Source organism: Clarias gariepinus, chromosome 20 (assembly GCF_024256425.1).
Source record: "Clarias gariepinus isolate MV-2021 ecotype Netherlands chromosome 20, CGAR_prim_01v2, whole genome shotgun sequence".
Classification (NCBI taxonomy): Eukaryota; Metazoa; Chordata; class Actinopteri; order Siluriformes; family Clariidae; genus Clarias; species Clarias gariepinus.
Window position 1 is genome coordinate 15,906,866 of NC_071119.1, and position 20,781 is coordinate 15,927,646.

Genomic DNA, 20,781 nt, shown 5'->3' on the forward strand with positions numbered 1-20,781 from the left:
CTAATCTGATGATAAGAGGGGCTGGCAAGGGAGTGCTTGTTCTTTTTTAGGATAAAGGAGACATAAGCCTGATTAAGTGATGGCAGGGGTGACAAAAATAATTAAATGGATTTCAATTGAACAAAATGTCTATCAAACAGGGACTAATTTGTGTTGGGATTTACTGTAAAATTGTATCTGAAAAAAACATCAAGTCCTAGACATTTATTGATTTGCATAGACGTGATAGCAGGGGAAAGGTCAGTTATTGGCTTGTCAAATACCTCAACCATCTCAAGATGAACTATAGTGTGGAGAAGAAATGACCAAATTCCTGTGTGTCTGAGTTCATTTAAGATGTCTATAAGGAATATAATTGTTTCCGGCTCTATCGTAATACCAGGGGGTGTTGATGGATTTCATGGGAAGCAGTGGTCTACCGCAATGGTTGTGCCAATAATCTGCCAGCCTTCTTGCAGTGTTTATAGTAATTACTTTGTGCTTTCATGAGTAAATCAACAGCCTGGTCTGCAGTCAGAGTATTCAATTCTGACTGGAGTGAAAGGTGTTCTTTAAATAATCCTGCGATCGGTGCTGTACTACAGTTATGAAGGTCCCAGGTTCAAACCCCACAACCACCAACAAATTGCCACTGTTTGGCCCTTGAGCAGGCCTTAACCCTCAATTGCTCAGATGTATAATAAGATAAATATATACGTCACTCTGGATAAGGGTGTCTGCCAAATGCCTAGTCTTAGAACCGTAGTCTTGAAGAGCAGGGAAGAATTCTGCTATCGATCAGAAAATAATCGATTAGAGTAGATGTGTTGTGCACGTAAGAGAAAAAGGAGTACGCTTCACCAATCGGGTTAAGGATCTGATAATGCAAACTCTTTCATGAACGCTTTAATTGTTTTAGCAGATCTTGAGGGAACAGAATACATTTTAAAGGCTCGGTCTAGATCTGGGCCAACAATTAAAGTCACCTTCTAGCATAAGCGAGTGTGAGAACATATCAGAAATGCTAGAAACAAAGGTGTTGCATCATCCCAGTCAAGAGCATATACATTTACTAAAAGGGCTGGGGTTTCATATATTCTACCACTAACAGTGAAATTACTGCAAACACTATATTCACTCTGATAAAGGAAAAACTCTTCCCTCTAGGTGAACTCGGGCTGTCTGACTCAACTTAGATTGAGGATAAGAACCCGAGAAGCAACAATCAAATATCTTCCTCACACAATGCACACGAAAATGTCTATTTTGTATCAAAGAAATAATATAATTAAATAACATTGTATATAATCAATATAATCTGTGCAACATGTTAAAAAAATGAACACGTCTCTGGTTCTCTTATTGCAGACACCAAGGAATGCAACGTGATTTACTTTCCACCAGATTAGTATCGTTTCAGGCACAATTTTAGATTACGGCCCACAATTCTAGTAAACAGCCTCAAACCCTTTCTATTTTTGCGCACTTTACTGAGTGTTGCCTGCAGTGAGAAACACGTCTTGCATGAACTGTGTACTGGGACAGAACATTTAAGGCAAACTACAGATCTAAAGCCGGAAAGAGAAGTGAAAAAAACAGACAGAACATCCAACAGTTTTCAAATTCTTTTAAAAAACAGAAACAGGCAGCTCTTTGTTTCTAAAACCTATAGAGTTTAAATGATGCGCAGTATTTTGTGTGTCAATCAAAATATAATTTTTAGAGAAAAACAAATGTGTATAGATGTGTAATTTTGTTTTTCTTTTTTAGGGTTTGGGTGCTATTTCCCTTGGTTATCTTTGTGTAATATATTTTTTTTCTGATATTTATGCAAAAATAATAATAATAATAATAATAATAATATTTTTTTCACTTTCAGGACCTCAGTCCGTTTGCATAGCACTGCATGTCTGGTTTTTGACTTCTTGCACATCTGAGAGTGGCAAAGAAAACCTCCCTGAGAGGACATGAGGTAGGGACTGCATGTCCTGTGTGACACTGAATAGTCAGTGGTGTTATACATCCTTACTCTGCTTCTTCTCTATACCAGTGTAGAATGATGCTCAATGATGCTCCTGAAATGATTTAGCATCATGGTCTGCATATAATATCTAGATCAGATCTACAGGTGAGACTGCACAGATAGACACGTTTATGTGATTTCCATAACAACGCCCACCCCCGTCACCATAGAGACCCGTGAAAGAAACACCCACCCGTGTGGAACAGAGTGTGGAGGTGGTGCGACTCATTGCATTGTGCAGTGGTGTGCGTCCCTCTGGTCACGCTTCATGAAATGTGTTGCGAACCACACACACACACACACACACACACACTATATGATCTGCAGATTGCACTTGTGAGCAGGGTGGCCCTTAAGCGCATTGTCCTCCATTCCTGTAAAGGACCTGTCTCTGAGCATCATCAAACCCCCCACGCGCCGGAGGGAACTGATATATGCAAGGCGTGGCTGAGAAACACACACACACACACACACACACACAGCTCTTGTCTCATCTCTGCGGTGTAGATCTCCGGCTGCGTGCACCTGTCCATACACACGGAATATTTCTCCATCACAGAGACAGAGGGACAGAGAGACAGAGAGAGCAGGAACCAAAAGGACTTCCCACTCACTCTCTCCGTTTCATGCACGGGGGATCTCGGGCGCGCGCGCGGGTCGGGAGCTGGCTGACTCGTCGACATGGGTCCGGTTAGCGCGCGAGGCTTGTGCCTGCTCTGCGTCGCCGCCGTCGCGCTCGCGCTGCTCCGCGCGCCGCGCGCCGAAGGCAGGCGGCGGACGACCCGCTGCCCCGCGAGCTGCACGTGCACCAAGGACACCGCGCTGTGCTCGGGCAGCAACTCCATTCCGCGCGGCTTCCCTCCTGACGTCATCTCGCTGTAAGTCCGCGCCTCTGCTTTTGCTACAACGTTCTATTAGAACCAGGTAACAATAAAGGCGATGATCGCGCGCGCCCCGGCTTTCACTTATATAGGCGGGGTGATTTAACCTGAGGAAAAAAAAGCTTTGATCTCTTTAACGCGCTCTCTGATCTCTTTAACGCTCTCTTTGATCTGTTGAAATCGTTTTTGCTTCTTTAAATATCTATCTAATTATCCAATTTTGTATCTATGATTATTTTTAAGATCCTTCGTGAAGTCCAGCTTCAGTGAAATCCCCAAGGAGAGCTTCATTCACACCCCAGCCCTCCACCTCCTGTAAGCTCCATCATCATCATCATCATCATGATAATAATAATAATACCACCAACAATATGTACTGTAATTGCAGGAAATATTCGTGTTCATATCAGTGTCTAATAATGCATTCAGTCTTGTGTAAACAATCCCCAGTCGTGCAGATGAGCCTGACAGTCGCCATGTTGCAGTAGGGACCTCTACATGTGAAACCCCCACCAGCTTCCCCTCTTTTCTTTTCCCTCCCTGTAATTCTGCAATTCCAATAGCAGCTCTAAAATCATTCAGCCTTTTAAATTTTTTTTTACATATACCATTACTGTGCAAAAAAGCAGATCTGTCTATCGACTGTTTTTACCTATAGTGTATATTTAATGTACAGTACATTGAATGTAAATGCACATTTAAATTTATACATTTAGATTTCTAAATTTTACATATTACATATTTTCCAAGTAACATATACACACTGAAGGTACAGTATGTAAGTTGTACCACTATAGTGATGTCCCGTTTAGTAAGCTTATTTTTTTCTAGAACTGTACAGAATTATATGTTATACTCATAATAAAAAGGCCATATGTTGCATTGCCTGGGGTGGGATATCTGGTGTTTGGAGGGGTTTCTGGGATTTAGATTATTTTTTAATTTACACTTCTGGATATCACAGCCCACCATGACCAAAGTTATATTCATTTAATATAAGATCTTATAACTATTAATCTTTTTCGACTGGTCACAAATGAAAAACAAAAGCAAATGAAGCAATTTAAATGAAAAACAAAAGTAGCTATTATTATTATTATTTTTATTATTATGATTATTATTATTTTTATGTCAACTTGGACCTAAAGTTCAGACATAGAACCCTTTGTGGTCCTAATAACCAAAAAAACAATCACAATATAGGATATATAGGGCAGGGATAGCTCAGTGAGTAAGGTGTCAAATTAGTGCTCAGAAGTTTCCAGGTTCAAACCCTAGCTCCATTGTTGGGCCATGATCAGATGTGTAATGATTGAGAAATATGATAAGGATAAGGAATTTTGAACCCATAAGTTTGAATAGATTAGTATACTGGTTGGTGGCAGCATGGTGGAATGATGGTTAGCACACTGGCCTTGTACCCCACAGGTTCCAGGTTCAAGTCCCAAATTTGGGTCTGTGTGCATGCAGTGGTTGGTGGATTTCCTGCTGGTACTCCGGTTTTCTTGCCACATTCCAAAGACATGCAGAGTAGTCAAACTGCTAATTGGTGATTTAAAAATTGCCCGTATTGTTAGCTCTTTTGCCCTGTCGATGGATTGGCAGCCCATCCAGGGTGTACTGCGCCTTGTGCCCAGAGTAGCCAGGGAGAGGCTACAGGCTTCCCATGACCCTTTACAGGGTAAACGGTATAGAGAGTGAGTGAGTGAGAGTATACTAGTTAAGGATTACAGCTTCTTTAACAGCTCTAATTTCATTATTGGAATGATTTCTGATGACATATCTCATATCTTGAAAGATTTTTCCATGAAAGACAGGCCAAGATGCCCCTCTCCACCCCCCCTATGTGTGTACAGTGTATTTGTATGAAACAGAGTTAAACTGGCTATAATATTGTCTTTTTTAACCAATCATAATCTGTTAAATTATTTAATTATTTAATTGATTGTTTGTTCTTTACATGGTATCTTTTAGCAAATGTACACATACTGTATAACTGGTGCTGCCAATGTTGGTATGCTGCCATGTGTAACAAGATAGAAAAACAATTACTAATGTACAGGTTAATATAAAGGAGTGAAACTCTAATAATAATAATAATTGACAAAATCTTGTAAATTTTTCTGCAGTATCTGAAGCAACAAGCATCAAACTCAGCAGTCGTGGGTTAAAGTTCTTGTGGCAACGACAAGTTCTGGGATTTAAATTCACAACCTTCCAGTTAAATGCCAACTCTTCAAAAGCTGAATTATCAATGGAGACTTTCAGATGTGAGGATTAAAGCTCCTAAAGAAGTCTGTGTCAATTCACTAACAGTGTCTTTGTTTCCCTTTTTTGTAAGACTTTTCACAGCTAACGTGTTCGAGTCCATTAATGAGGATGCCTTCCTTGGTCTTCCACATTTGGAATACCTGTAAGTAGTGCTTGGTTTAGATTTTTTTTGTATTTTAAGTATTTACTGGGGTGGACGTTGTGCATGCTGATATCCAAAAATCCAGTGAGGTCATGTTTTGTCTCTTTTTTTTTTTTTTACAGGTTTATTGAAAATAATCAAATCAAGTCTATATCACCTTTTGCCTTTCGAGGTCTTAAGTCCTTAATACACTTGTGAGTATTTAAATATTTATGAACTGTAAGATTTTTGTGCTTTTATTTCCAGAAATACCTAACAGGAATTGTTTCCTGAGAGGGTTTTAGACTAATTATGTGGTTTTTATTTTGCAACTGCAAGCGTAAAGCACAATATTAAGGCTTTTAATGCTTCCCAATGCGTTGCTTGAGTGTTGCAATCCCCCTCTCCCCCCAAAGGCTGTTTTATTCTCTCACCCGGGCAACAACTGAAAGCCTTAGCAGATTAGGTTGTTTTTTGGTCTTCACAAAGAACTGCAGACAGGACAGTCATGTGATTCGGGGTCTCAAGCAAATTAAACCGTCCCAGAATGTTCCTTGTGTCCCTTGGAGTTAGGGTGAGGAGCACTGGTTAGGACACTTGGCTCATTCTGGCCCGACTTTCCCAAAGGCTGTAGGAAGCAATTATTATCTGAGTCATTTCAATATTCTATCAGTTCTGACAGTGACATCATACTCCTGTTCTGGGAAACCACATCACTCTATCATTTTTACATTTGACAAGAATGGACTTGATTTAAATGCGAAATTGTCACAGAATGTGCTCTGATTACGCCACACCATCACAATAAGATTTATAGGGGACTTTACAGTATGGATACAGATAGAGACTTTGCTAATATGTTTGGAAATATAATTCTTTGCTATTTTGTAATAACAATAGCAACAAAAAAAAGGAAGCAGAGTTAGTGTAGTTTTTGAAAATATTGCAACATACATTTTTGCCAACTACATTTTGAGAATACAGCTTAAACCACAACAAAGACATCATTGAACTGAGGTGTAACTTGTCTTTCAATCAAATGTACAGTAATGATTTTCCAATAAAAACAAACACTAAAAAGATAATTTACATTTAAAACAGTGTCTACTGTATATTTAGATAGAAACAGATAATTGTCAGTGCCTAGCCATGGCACAGAGCTCAGTTCGGCAAGGCCTTCAGTTTCATTCATTCTAATAAGATCTACTGTAATATGAATCTACCTGCTATACCAATCCCTTTTTAAACTGTTACTGTATTCAAACGTACAAATAATAGTAATAAATACCCATTACTCGCCTTGAATCCAAAACATTTCCAAGCTGTGCTGTTAAAAATATATATCAACATCTTCTGACCAATCAGAATTGAGAATTCACTCATACTGTGCTATAGGATAGAACTAGTGGGCCTCTCTGTTTCTAGGCAGCGACTGAAGAAAAAAAAATTGACGGCTTATGGCCAGCTTTTCTTACAGTTCAGCCTAAGACAAACAGCTGCTCAAGAAACAGCATATGTGGTTTTGTAAAAAGATGGCCCTTCTGTTTAATTTATTTTTTTTCATTTATTCATTTCTCACAACCTAAAGAGTCCCAACTGACAGTTTTACTCAGAGGTCTGGAAACGTTTATTAACTTCACAGTGATCCAAAATGTGGTTGTAATTACCCAATAATAATTCAGTGGAAGTTTAGGACCTGATCCAGTTCGACACCAAGGACATCATTGTTGAATGTTCTTAGCATTAACCATGGGGAAGTCAAATCATGTCCTGTTGTTCGATCAAAAACTGCCCCAGAAATATCCTGTTACATAAAAACCCTTGGCTACAAAGTGGCTAACACGATCGCATGAAAACAAGTGCCTAAATGTAATGCTTGACTATTAATCATTACTTCATGTATATAAATAAAACTATAGTAATAAAAACTACAAATAAACTATAGTCTAGCAGATTAGACTAAGTGGCATTTCCAAATTGGCCATAGTGTGAGAGTAAGTGTGGCGGTCTATGTGTGATTGCCTTGCGATGGATTGGCACCCAGTCCCAGGTGTAACCTGCCTCCCAGCCGGGAGTCCCATGGGATGCTCCACCCGGTACAGGATAAAGCGAAATAAAGAGAGAGTGAGTGAGTGAGTCTATAAATAAGACAGCTATCTGAAGTGGTTGTGTTTTGTTTTGTAACAAATTTGTCTTGAACCATGGATGCTAAAACGGAATTGTACAACCCAGCCTTCCTGAATGAAATGCATTTTTAACCTCCCCACAGGAGCCTTGCCTTCAACAATCTGGAGTCTCTACCCAAAGATCTTTTTAAAGGGGTGGAGACATTGACAAAAGTGTATGTACAGTATTTATTTCACCTCCCGTTACACTGTAAAGTGGGTTATTGGACGAGATGATGATATAACTGTTCGCTATTGTGTGTCATCCAGTGACTTGCGAGGAAATCTGTTCACCTGTGACTGTAAACTGAAGTGGCTGGTGGACTGGATTTACCACACGAACGCAACCGTAGACCAGATATACTGCAACAGCCCTCCAGCCCTTCAGGGAAAGAAAATCAACGATCTTACTCCACAGTCGTTTGATTGCATAACCACTGGTTAGTTGATTGATTAACATGTTGTTCTTAGTAGGTAGTAAATATGTATGCCATGATATGGGATGTATATTGCAACACTAACCCAACCCAGCTTTTGTTGCAGATTTTTCATTGCTCAAGTCTCTTGAGTTCCAGTCCATTTCAGTGGAGACGTTTACTTTTGGTGGTGACCAGTATGTGGTGTTTGCCCAGCCTTTCATCGGAAGATGCAGCTTTATGGAATGGGACCATGTTCAAATGGAATTTCGAAATTTTGACAATATAACAAGTAAGTGTTTTACAGTGTACTTAGTCAAGCACATCTTATTTAATAAATGTAACTTGTTATATATAAAGAATGTTTTTTTTTATATATATTTTTTTTTAACCATAGCAAGTTTTGCGCTCCAAACCTTTTGTGCTAGATTATGGCTTACACGTGATTACTTTTTTTTTCCTAACAGGCACCTCCACTGTTATCTGCAAACCTCTGGTGATTGACGAACAGCTGTTTGTGATAGTCGCTCAGCTCTTTGGTGGCTCACACATTTACAAGCGAGACATCTCCGCCAACAAGTTCATCAAAATCCAAGACATCGACATCCTGAAAATCCGCAAGCCCAACGATGTCGAGGTGTTCCGCTTGGATGGAGAGTCCTTCTTTGTCATTGCCGACAGCTCCAAAGCTGGTTCTACCACCGTGTACAAGTGGAACGGCAACGGCTTTTACTCTCACCAGTCGCTGCACCCGTGGTACCGCGACACGGACGTGGAGTATCTGGAAATTTCCGGCAAACCACACCTGATCTTATCTAGCAGCTCGCAGCGGCCTGTCGTCTACCAGTGGAACAGGGGCTCCAAGCTGTTCGAGAGGCGCACTGACATCCCCGAGATGGAGGACGTCTATGCCGTGAAGCACTTTCAAGTGAAGGGTGAGCTCTATCTGTGCCTGACACGCTTTATCGGTGACTCCAAAGTGATGAAATGGGATGGCGCTATGTTCGACGAGGTCCAGAGCGTGCCATCACGGGGCTCCATGGTCTTCCAGCCATTCACGGTGGCGGACTGGCAGTACGCCATCCTGGGCAGTGACTACTCCTTCACTCAGGTGTACCGCTGGGACCCCAAGAAAGGCCAATTTATTCACTTCCAAGAGCTCAACATTCAGGCCCCTCGAGCATTCTCACTGGTGTCCATTGATAATCGTGAATTCCTCCTGGCGTCCAGTTTTAAGGGTCAAACGCGCATATACGAACACTTGATCCTTGACTTGAGTGATTGATTGAATGGGGAAACGGGGGATGGCAGGGTTACTGATAAACCAGTGATACTTTCCACTTTGTGGGTAAATGGAGAGAAGGTACTGATAAATCAGTGATGCTTCCCAGCTTGAGAATCGACAACATGGGTAGCACACATGCATGCCGATGCCGATACATAGATGTCCTCCATCGCTTGAAATCCATATTGTTAAATGCCAAGCCATGCTCTAACACACTTCTTCACTGAGTGTAATTGTTATCTTAACTATAAGATTACAGATTTTTGGTGATTATTCTAAACACAGCTACTGAAAAATAGATCTTTTATTCTATTCTATTTATTATCCTGTTTGAAACAAGTAAAATCCGCTAAATTCAATGTTTACATTTTATCCCTGCTTTCCATTTGTAAACTGAATATGTATTATGCTTTTGTAAAAAAAAAAAAAAAACAAATGAAAAAAGTGCGGCCAAACCAGCAAACGAATTTGATAGGATTTTAAAATAATTTTTATTGATGTCGGTTTGTATGATCTGTAAACGCAACTGAAGACACTGTTTTAATAGTTCAATCCGGTGAAGAGTAAATTTTAATAAACCGTACGATCATGACATTGCTCTATTGGACCAACAATCGTTCCCCACACATGTATTCAATTTATTATGCCTGCGTTGTTTGGTAAGCCAAAGGTTAACACTGAAGCCATGGTTTTAAAATGAAATAATAAAAAAAATATATATAAATCAACTTACATGTACTGTATTTGAATTTCTGACTGCAGTGTTTTGCTTTTTTTTTTTTTCTTAATAAAATCAAAAGTTAGCCAGAGGTACAATATTATTGGGGGTTGATTAGTATTCCTGTGTATTGTTTTGCAGTGCCATCCCATATGCATTAATGCTTTATGATTCGTAAGTCGTCCATGCATTTCGTGACATTATTATTGTCGCCGCCTCCCAGTTCCATTCTGTTCCCATGTCGTCTGTGGTCACACAAGATCTGCTAGAAACTTCCATTTTCTTGGAATGTTTTGGACGATTTTCCCGTGCCACTCCTCGGATAGTCATGTGTTAATAGGCACATACAATACTGGCCTTTGTTGCCATGATTCACTAGCAGGGCAGGACAAGTTCATGTAGAATCCATGCTCTGGCCTGAATGTTGTCAAGTGAATCTGGCTCATTCCATGTTGCCCAGAGCAACGCATTTGCCAAACCGCCTCGACAGGGAGCTGCATCTGCTGTTGTGCAGCAGGAATCTCTTCTCCGACTTTTCACGGATGCATCACGAAACAGTAGGGGGTTGTGTTTAACGTCCTTTATGCGCACTTGCTTTAGATTTAATGTAGAGATTTACAGTATAGAGTTTGACCACATTACCAGACACATATGTCGCATATCTTTTAGCTGTTTATAACAGCAGCCGTGTTTGTGTCAGTCCGTATACAGGCAACGTTTATCTGACTAATCATGAGCACACGTTCACGTCGTGTTGAATTCAAGTAAGTTTAATATTGTGCACTGGTGAAATGGAATTAGACGGTCCTACACAAGAGCCGTGCACACACAAATGCCAGGATCTTTTCTTTTTTTTTTGGCAAGACTTTTTAGTGTAGATTTGTAGTGGGAAAACCAGCACGTGCTTTACTGCAAGGACACAGAAATCTTTTTTCGTGTGTGTGTGTTTGTGTGTTTTTGACTATTTGAAACCTACATTCTGTACTCTTCTGGTTACAGTTCCATATACTGTATGATGAATTAAATGCATGGTTTAATACATCGATCAAGCATATTTATAATCATCCCTATAGATTTATTCAAATTTAAACTTGATTTTTGTTTTCTATTTATTGTCACACACACACATATATATATATAGATAGATTTTTTTCTTTTTCAATCCGTAACAAAACCTGAATATCCAACATAACCTGTTATATTGCATGTGGCGATGCATAGCCATAAAACAAAATAAAAACAAATAGAGTTCCTTTCTTATTATTCGTTTATCAAACACTAAATGCCTCTCTAATACAAAGCAGCACATAGCAGGCATAGTGTATCGTAATAAATACAAGAAAGGCTGAAGTACAGTATATGTAGCACAACTCAGCGAAATTAAACAGACTGTACTGTCACAATGTGTTTCAAATATTTTTTTTTTCTCCAGTTTCTTGATATTTCTCCAGCGTCAGCAGGTTGTGCAAGTAGAGGGTTACTGTACTGTACTGTACGTACCACTCAATGTAATACTTAGTGCAACAAATCTTTGTTATGAAGTCCCACATTTCTTTCTTTCTTTCTTTCTTTCGTGTGTGAGTGGCATCATCAGCTTTCAACTCTTCCATGGCTTCTTGGAAAGATTAAAATATTTTTCTTGACTTAATGTAATAATAAAAAAAAAAAAATCAAGGAATAACCAAAAAACAGTAAAAATGTACCCAAACGTTATCCTGTACAGCGATCAAAACATTCATACCACACACCTGCAGGACGACGTATATGCATATTTTATATTATACAATCTTTGATAAATAGCCGTGTCTCTCTCTATGTACTAAACTGTACATTTCGAAATTCCGTGGTAGCTCGTTCAACAAAACAAAACAAAAATCCGTTCGGATGGCTATTAAACATTTAGCAGATTATTCATTTAGTACGAGTGGATGTAAGTTGGGAAATGTAGCTGCGAAGTGAAGATGAAATCTAGTAGCTACAAGGAGGACCTTGCATAATACTAACTGGTGACTATTACTGTAGCTTTCATTAATCTTGAGCAATGTTCGCATTTTTTGGTTATGCTATTAAGAAGAAGGATACAAAATGTTACCTTGTATATGTTTATATATATATATATATATGTTGGCTGTATTGTTTGTTTTTTTCCCACATCTTTAAAGGTGGCTGTTGCACAGGATGTACATCAAACCCCTGAATATTATTGACAAAAGTGTAACACTCACACAATACAGTGCCTTGCATAGAGTGTGCACCACCTTCTGTCAAAGCAATATCGCGATAAATTGGAACATTTTACCTCGATCATGATTAATGAATCACAGCTTTAAAAACTTTTAAAGCTGTGATTTTTTTCCCCTAATGAAACAGGGCAAAGTCATGGAACTACACACACGATAGGTAGTATGTGTTTACAAGGACAGTTAATGAAGACACACAGTGGAGAAATTATTAACAGAATTAAAAATAAAATATTTTTTATTTTATTTTTTAACATCGGCCAGATCATATTGATTAGAGGTTCTTAAACATGATTAATATTTGATTAACTGCTCAGCCCTACTGTAGTTTGCAATATTAGTTACAAATAACGATGTAAAAGTTGTGACGGCATATATAATTCTCTTTCTCCGCAGCAAGAAAACGTTTGTATCTGCGTTAGTTTTTAATTCTCGAATGTTCGTAAGTCGGGGAGTACAAGGCTTTTTTTTTTCTAACACGAAGAAAACAAAAAAGTGAAAAGTGTTTAGGGGGTGAATACTTATGCAAGGCACGGTATATTTGTGGCGGCCTGGAAAAACTTTTGACTTGAACATTTTTACTAGATATATTTCTCAAATTAGTTTTCCTGAACTTAAATATGTTGTTTTTTTTTTTTTTTTGCTTGTTTTTTTTTTTTGTTGTTGCATTCATCACAATCACAAGCAAGAGCTTTGTAAAAATGTTGTTTCTCTAAAAGTGGTTAAAAGATTTTGTAGTGTGGGAGCATCACAGACATTTTGACATCCTGTATCTAACTAAAACCATGTTGGTTTGCTACGACGCACAGCTTCCCAGCAACTCGGTCAAGGCCTGACATTCAGCGTGTGAGGAAATCATACTTAGCTAGCTAGGTTTCGTAAACGTTTAGGCATACGGTTCGATGAACTATGCTGTATTTACAGTTTCTTTAGTTGCAGACTAAAAATATGCAAGCACAAGAATCCCATTTTCTTTTCTTTTTTTTGGCTGTTTAACAGAATCTAGCCACAAGTTTTCCCAGACCAGCACACATACAATTCCATCGGCATCAAAATTAAGTCAATAACCGGGGACTTGATCAGACATAAGCATGATCTAGTTAATGGAAAAGTAAAACTTACAGGATGAGCACCGCACATTCTGTTAAGGCAGCACCTCGGCTCGAGCCAAACGTGAACCGAACTTACCGCGGCAAGTCCACATTGAGCCACATTGCTTTCTGTCCGTGTCCCTGTCAGAGCTTCAGCTCGTCCGCAATTTTGCAGGCGATGTTCTTGAAGGCGATGGACGTGCCTGAAATGCGCTTAAAGCGCACACCGTTAAGCGAGAGACGTGGGAGCTTGCAAACCTCCATCTCCCACTGGACCAGGCTGTCATGGCGGGCATCGCCGTGCACGCAGAAAAGCAGGAAACGCTCGCGCTGCTCGTAGTCACATCCGTTGTCGTCCAGCACTTTGCGGATCTCGCGCATCATGTCGCCCGGCTCCATGGAAGATGTCGTCTTCATGCTCCACGTGAAGCGCAGTGAGCGCGGCTTCGAGTCGCGCGTCTCGTCTTTCGACTCTCCCAAAGTGCTCCTGCCAGAAAAGCGAGAATGTTTTATTGGAAATACTGACTCACTTCTATAATCAGTATGGATGTTTTTTTGTTTTTTTTTCTTTTCCTAAAAAGCTCACCTTGGTGATTCTGACTTGCCACTTGCCTCCCCTTCACTTGGAACCCTAAAAAACAACAAAGGTGTATGGGGGTCCAACCCGGTACTAGCAAGGTGCACCTAATGAAGTGGTCCTCAAGTGTAAGTGATAGAGTAACCAGCTTGTCAACATTTAGCGTATGTGAAGAATCACGGCTCCTGTTGGAAATTCATTACTCAGTAATTCAGGCTGGAGATTTCAACAGATGCGGGGCCCTTTCTGCATTTTTATCATATAAATTCATAGCTTAATTCCCTTTTTGTGTGATTGGTTGGTTTTCACCTGTGCATGGAATTTTTTCTTCTTCTCTTTTCCTAATTACATTTTTTTTCTCTTTCTTTGCACATAAAACTCAAACTTACAGCTACATGATTTGATTATTTCTTTTTCTTAATTCCAGATTATACAATTGTGCCTTAAAATGCACACTACACATTTACTTTGCTACAGTATGTCTCAATATTGCCGAAACTAGAAAAGCATGGCATCATTCATTAACAGATTAAACACTGTAAGAGTTGAAAAATTGCTGAGATATACAGTAAGAGGAATAAAACACTCTGAGAGATGCTGTTTCTGGAATTTAATATAACAACAAGCTCCAAGTGTATTATTCCTTACTATTTAATATGGAGAAAGACCAAGTACTGCTCATTATCATGTCACACACCTGGCACCACTTACCTGCGAGCAAACTTGGAGGTAATTTTGCCGATGATGCCAGTGGACGTGCCGCGGCGTGCTGGTGCCAGGGCGTCTGTGTCGTGGCAGAGGTTGGGCGAGACAGGTGGGCCGTTGTAGGTGGCGCTGCGGCGCTCGTGCAGCTGAGCTCCATGAAAGGTGCTCCGACTGGACGTCCCTCTAGGAAAATGAGTGCGCTCGGGAGTGCTGATGCTGTGATCCGAGGGCGAGGTGGATGGAGGCCTGGCGCTTGGACTGAAAACAAAATACATACGGAAAATGCTTTATGAAGTCCAGATGTGGACTAGGCATGTGCCAGTGTGATCTTTATATCATACTATCACAAGACTGTAGCACAAAACAGCACTTCACAATAATGTTCATGAACTCGAAATAAATCTCAACTCGCATAAAAAAAAAGAAAGGAAGAGCACCACCTGCAGGCAAAAAGTGGTTATAAGTGTGCTGTGTGTTTGCAGGCTTCTTGCTCACCTTCCCTTATATTCGCTGTTGTCTTCTATAGGAGGCAGGGTGGTTTTGGAGGAGGCGCCTGTGGAAGACACAGATTTCAAATATCTCTGTCTTGTAGGCATAAGAGCTGAGGTGGCACCAGAGGCGGATGTAGTGCTGCCTGAGACCTCTGTTAAACTGGAGAGAGAGAGAGAGAGAGAAAGAGAGAGAGAGAAAACACAACAGCAGTGAGTTGTTTTGTAACAGCAGAGAGGAAGATATTATCACTGGCTAAAACCATTACCACTGTTTTCTTTTTTTGTTGTACTTTTGTTGGTTATTGGACCCTTTAGTAATTTGCTCCAGTTTAGCCAGGCTACAGGTAATCCCCGACTTACGAACATTTACATTACGGATTTCCACAGATACGAAGAAACAGACACTGCAGTGCACCAGATACCAATATTTACAATTATATATAATATTTTCAGTGCGTAAGTGAATGTATAATATGTCCAAAGTCGGGTATATTGTAAGTGTGTGCATGAAATGAGTTGACCTCACCGGTTTCAATAAATCAGTCCAGAAGCACAATGATAGAAAATGTCTGTCCTGTAAAGCTGTCCTGATGGATTTTTAAAATCCTTAACAAAACAGAACTCACAGTCCAATATAGCGGAAAACAGCTCTGAGACAAAATGTCAAACATCTTGTAAATTCGTGTCAAAGGCGTACTGTATAACACCCACTATGTCAGACTTAAGAACACATCGGATTTATGAACATGCTCCTGGAACGGAACTTGTTCGTGAGTCAGGGACTACACGTAGTTAATTTATTTGTTTCATCAGCAAATTCTTATTCATTGTGAGAAAAAAAAGAAATTGTCTCTAGTAGCCACATAAGAAACAAAAAAAAGTTGCTCCCTTGGATGATCCATATTCTGATCATGGACCATTTTATAATTCCAGTACAGCACTGTAAAACAAATCTATAACCAACTTCTTTGAATGCAACAGAAGCTGCAACATAATAAACCAGCACCTCTGTATAAATGTAGATTTTACTGCACTTGCATTACTGTGTGGAGTGCTAACCTGCTGTCTTTGCCATTGGGGATGGAGGAACGGTCAGCTGAGCGCTCACACACGTATGTGTTTCTGCGTGCCATGCCTCCATTAGTCTGCAAATAATGTGAATAAAAAGAGAGAAAGGGAGTGAGTGAAAGAGAGCACAGGAATTAGAGCGCTTACCTTCTCTCGCTCATAGGTTCGGTTTGAGTTAAAATGTCCTAATTCAAATGTTCACTAAAGATCAAACTGAACATGCAATGTTATGTGCTTAACATGAACATGAAGCATCATTTTTATATTAAAGATATTTATAATAATTCCAATAATGAAAAGGTATTTATGGCAAAATTAAGCAAACTGGACGCTTTATTAACCAAGCATGTGAAAGCCAGACAATCTTTTCATATTCAGTTAAAATTTTATGCAGGTCGATATGTCAGTTCATTGCTACAAATAAAAAATTCACAGATTTTATTATCTCGTTTATTACTGTTATTACTAAGGACCTTTTTGTGACCAAAAAAAAAAAAGGTCGAGGTCTAATATTTTGTCTGCCTTTATATATTCGACTGCCTTTACCTTTGGTTATGGCACTTAATGTGTTGGCCAATTCAAATATAAAAATTATTCCTTATCTTACCAAAAGCACACTTTAACATTCATTAAAGGCATTGGTTCTAATCCTAAGTTTATATTGCATTATGTTCTTGTATTCTTACTTTCACTATTAAACACACCACTGATTTCTACTCTTGTTTTTTTATGATGCAACTTCACCAAACATTTAAGTGATCCCCAATCACAGTAGTTCATTCTTTTTGTTCTTGTCACAAAGTAAGTTTAGCACTATCCCTTCATGTTTTAAAAATGTGTTCTCACAGTCCTTCAGTAATTTACTGGCTGTGTCTTCGTTTCGGCCAATGATTTGACCCTTAAGAAGTGGTAACGTTTTTGGCCATGCAGTGTATTTAATAGTCAGTAAAATTAGTAATTAACAACAAAGTGAGGATTTTTTTTTGTACAGTACTTTGTACTGTATACTGGACATTTACTGACACCACCGATCAGCTAAGGAGGTATGAAAGAGAAGAGTGAGTGCAGGTCCTCACTCCGGTTGAAGTAACAGATTTTTTCCTCTCCACGGGGGCCAGAGGAGACGCTGGTACGTCAGACTTTGAGTTGGCGCTCAGCAACTTGCGTGAGTTCTCACACTCCTCCTTCTGTTCGCTCTCGACACTGGTGCGTTTGGTGTACGACACTACAGGCGGGACCGAGGGACCCACTGAGAGTACACATTCAAAATAAAATATTAGGTTGTATATAATAATAATAATAATAATAATAATAATAATAATAACATTTGTAACATTTTATTGTTTGCTTACATTTTAAACATTCATGTAAAATTTACTATTACAACTATATATGCATGGCACATGTCATTTTTTCAGCAACTGTTTAAAGATTATTTGCCTTAGAAATCTAGGGTTACATCACTATATTCCAATTTAATTAGGGCAGAAATTTACATCCAATCAGTTGACTGTGCCTTTAAACAGCTTAAAAACTTTTGATGAAAATGATGTCATGTCCTTAGAAGCTCCTGACAGGCTTCTCACAAAGTTCTCGACTAAAGGTTTACCAGTAGATGTATTTAAGGTCTTTAAACTCTGGCTTCCTAATTTGGCATCATGGGAAAATCAAAATAAATCAGCCAGTCCTGACCGCACCACCTTTATCTGCACAAGCATTACTACATTTATTACTACATAATTGCCCTTTACAAAAGAAATGTCCTTTAGTCTTATAAACGTTTGCAAGCTGCAAGCTGAAGAACCGTGAAGCATGGTGGTGGCAGCATCATATTGTGAGGGGGTTTTGCTGCAGGAGGGACTGGTGCACTTCCAAAAATAGATGGCATTGTGAGGAAGGAAGGTTATGTGGATACACAATATTGAAGCAAGATATCAGTCAGGAGGGTAAAGCTTGGGGTCACAAATGGGCCCAAGCATACTTTGTGTCAAAATGGCTTAAGGACGATAAAGTTGAGGTATTTCAGCGACCCTGACCTCGAACCAGTTCGTTCAGGAATAATGGGCTAAAATTCCAGTTACCTATTGTAGGAAGCTTTTGAAAGACTACCTAAAACGTTTGACTCAAGTTAAACAATTTAAAGGCAGTATTACCAAATACTAATAAAATGTCTGTAAACTTCTGAGACACTGGGAAAGAGATGAAAGAAAAAAAATGAAATAAGTCTCTCTCTTTACTACTATTCTGACATTTCATGTGAAGAATTGAGTCTAAATGTATTTGTCTAACAGAGAGAGAGAGAGAGAGAGAGAGAGGAAAGTGAGAGCTCTGTAACTTTACTTGGTTTAATATCATCCCCACCGTGATCACTGAACCGCCGCTGCTGCTTCTGATTAGCCGATATACTGCGCTGGACCTTGGTGTGTGAGGGGGATTGGCTAGTGCTGGTATTGATGTCACTGGTAGGGCGGGGTCTAGGACACAGGTTGCTGATGGACACAGGCTCGATGCCTTCAACCTAAAAAAAAAAAAAAATTGGATGTTTTGATCCTGCTTTGGTATTCAGGTGAAATATATATTATTACTCTTACTATATATATAAAACACTAGTAATATATAATAAAACTATTAATGACCCCTTCAGCAGTGACTCACTGCTAAAGTCCAGCATCATGTAAACATACTGTATAGTACTGTGCAAAAGGCACCATATTATATGCTGTACCAATTTTGTTATATATGTTTATCATGTCTGCATAATTATGTACAAAATCATTCAGCATTTCCATATATAACTTGAAGTAAAAGTAAATAACATTACAGGAGAAAATATGAATGGCTTTAAAGAAAAAAATATATAGTACAAAACAGACCAGTTTTCAGATGCAAACAAAAAACCTAATGTACGGTCCTGGGATTTGCATAAAAATATTAAGAAGCGACTGAAAAACTTATATTCTTAAGCAAACAGCTGTTTTATTTACAGTATAGTACTGTGCAAATGTCTTCGGCACATACAAAAATATGGCATAAGAAAAAGATGCTTTTGAAAACATTTCTGCATAAAAGAAACTTCTATATAATCCAATAAAGAGTAATCAAATAAACAGTCAATATTTGGAGTGAAAACTCATTGGTTAAAGTCAGGAGTTTTAGACACAGATTTGTGCAGTTTTATAGGAAAACAGTTGTTAGGTTTAACTGAGCTTGCGGGAGAATATGAGTACTTCTGGTAACTTTGTCACACTCGCTTCTTTCTATTTTTATGCAAATCCCAGGAGTGTACATTAGGTTTTTTATTTCTATCTGAAAACTGGTCTGTCTTGACCTATATATATATATATATATATATATATATATATATATTTTTTTTTTTACAGCCATACATATATTCTCCTGTAATGTTATTTATTTATTAATTAAAGTTATATATGGAAATACTAAATAATTTTTTACAAAATTATGCAAACATGATGAACGTATATAACAAAATTGGTACAGTATATACAGTAATATGGTGCCTAAGACGTTTGCACAGGACTTGCTCTGTGTATCCAGTGCATGTATTGTACTTCCCTGGTTTCGTTTGGTGCTTAATAGTTTATTAACTTAAATATTTGGAATGATATAGCAGGGCTCAATAAATTGGTTCTAATGATGCCATGAAATTAACTTTTTAACCCTTCTAAATTAATTAATTTTTTTTTTTTTTCTGGAAGATGGGTCTGAATGCGGACTGAGTACTATTCTAAGTACCGAACTGCAGTTCAGTGACTACAGTTCAATTTCTAATCACATTTCTAATGCATTTACGTTTAATTATTAACAATCGATCGGACTATAACTATAGTGTTTAAAAAATCTTTCTTTGTCTTTTGGCTGTTCCCTTTCAGGGGTCGCCACAGCGAATCATCTGCCTCCATCTAACCCTATCCTCTGCATCTTTTTTTCTTACACCAACTAACTTCATGTCCTCTCTCACTGCATCCATAAATCTCCTCTTTGGTCTTCCTCTAGACCTCCTGCCTGGCAGTTCCAACCTCAGCATCCTTCTACCAATATATTTACAATCTCTCCTCTGAACATGTCCAAACCACCTCAATCTGGCCTCTCTGACTTTATCTCCAAAACATCTAACATGGGTTGTCCCTCTGATGAACTCATTCTCGATCTTATCCATCCTTGTCACTCCCAAAGAAACCCTTAACATCTTCAGCTCTGCTACCTCCAACTCTGCCTCCTGTCTTTTCTTTAGTGCCACTGTCTCTAAGCCTAGAGCATTGCTGGTCTCACCGCTGTCCTGTACACCTTTCCTTTCATTCTCGCTGATACTCTTTTATCGCACAACACACCTGACACTTTTCTCCACCCATTCCAGCCTGCCACTCTCCATTGCTCTGGACAGTTGACCCTAAGTACTTAAAAGCCTGCACCTTCTTTACCTCTGCTCCCTGTAGCCTCACCGTCCCTCTTGAGTACCTCTCATTCACACACATGTATTCCGTCTTGCTGCGGCTAACCTTCATTCCTCTGCTTTCCAGAGTGTACCTCCACCTCTCCAAATTTTCCTTTACCTGTTCCCTGCTCTCGCTACAAAGCACAATGTCATCTGCAAACATCATAGTCCATGGAGACTCCTGTCTTACCTCGTCTGTCATCCTGTCCATTACCAGAGCTAACAAAAAAGGGCTTAGAGCCGATCCTTGATGCAGACCCACCTCCACCTGTCAAGTGTTTGAAAAAATACTCC

General features: G+C 39.1%; 2 protein-coding genes across 3 annotated transcripts in view; one reads left to right on the forward strand and one right to left on the reverse strand.

The window, feature by feature from the left end:
- The first annotated feature begins 2,336 nt into the window (after positions 1-2,336).
- Positions 2,337-9,959, forward strand: lgi1a (leucine-rich, glioma inactivated 1a). 2 transcript variants are annotated; one of them, XM_053480341.1, is made up of 8 exons: positions 2,337-2,880; positions 3,127-3,198; positions 5,225-5,296; positions 5,419-5,490; positions 7,545-7,616; positions 7,711-7,880; positions 7,972-8,148; positions 8,324-9,959. In XM_053480341.1, the coding sequence occupies exons 1-8, from the start codon at positions 2,684-2,686 to the stop codon at positions 9,139-9,141; spliced, it is 1,650 nt and encodes a 549-aa protein (XP_053336316.1). In that variant the 5' UTR covers positions 2,337-2,683; the 3' UTR covers positions 9,142-9,959. The 2 variants fall into 2 exon arrangements, with proteins under 2 accessions (XP_053336316.1, XP_053336318.1); XM_053480343.1 differs by having other exon boundaries at positions 2,338-2,880; positions 7,984-8,148.
- A 791-nt stretch (positions 9,960-10,750) lies between these two features.
- Positions 10,751-20,781, reverse strand: part of LOC128508720 (serine/threonine-protein kinase MARK1-like) — a 55,633-nt gene continuing 45,602 nt past the window's right edge. Inside the window, exons 12-18 of the mRNA XM_053480176.1 lie at positions 18,393-18,549; positions 17,108-17,280; positions 16,023-16,108; positions 14,968-15,123; positions 14,479-14,730; positions 13,777-13,821; positions 10,751-13,677 (exon numbers count right to left, since the gene is read on the reverse strand). Of these exons, the coding sequence (XP_053336151.1) occupies positions 13,335-13,677; positions 13,777-13,821; positions 14,479-14,730; positions 14,968-15,123; positions 16,023-16,108; positions 17,108-17,280; positions 18,393-18,549 (1,212 nt within the window). The 3' untranslated portion in view covers positions 10,751-13,334. The remainder of the gene's footprint in view (positions 13,678-13,776; positions 13,822-14,478; positions 14,731-14,967; positions 15,124-16,022; positions 16,109-17,107; positions 17,281-18,392; positions 18,550-20,781) is intronic.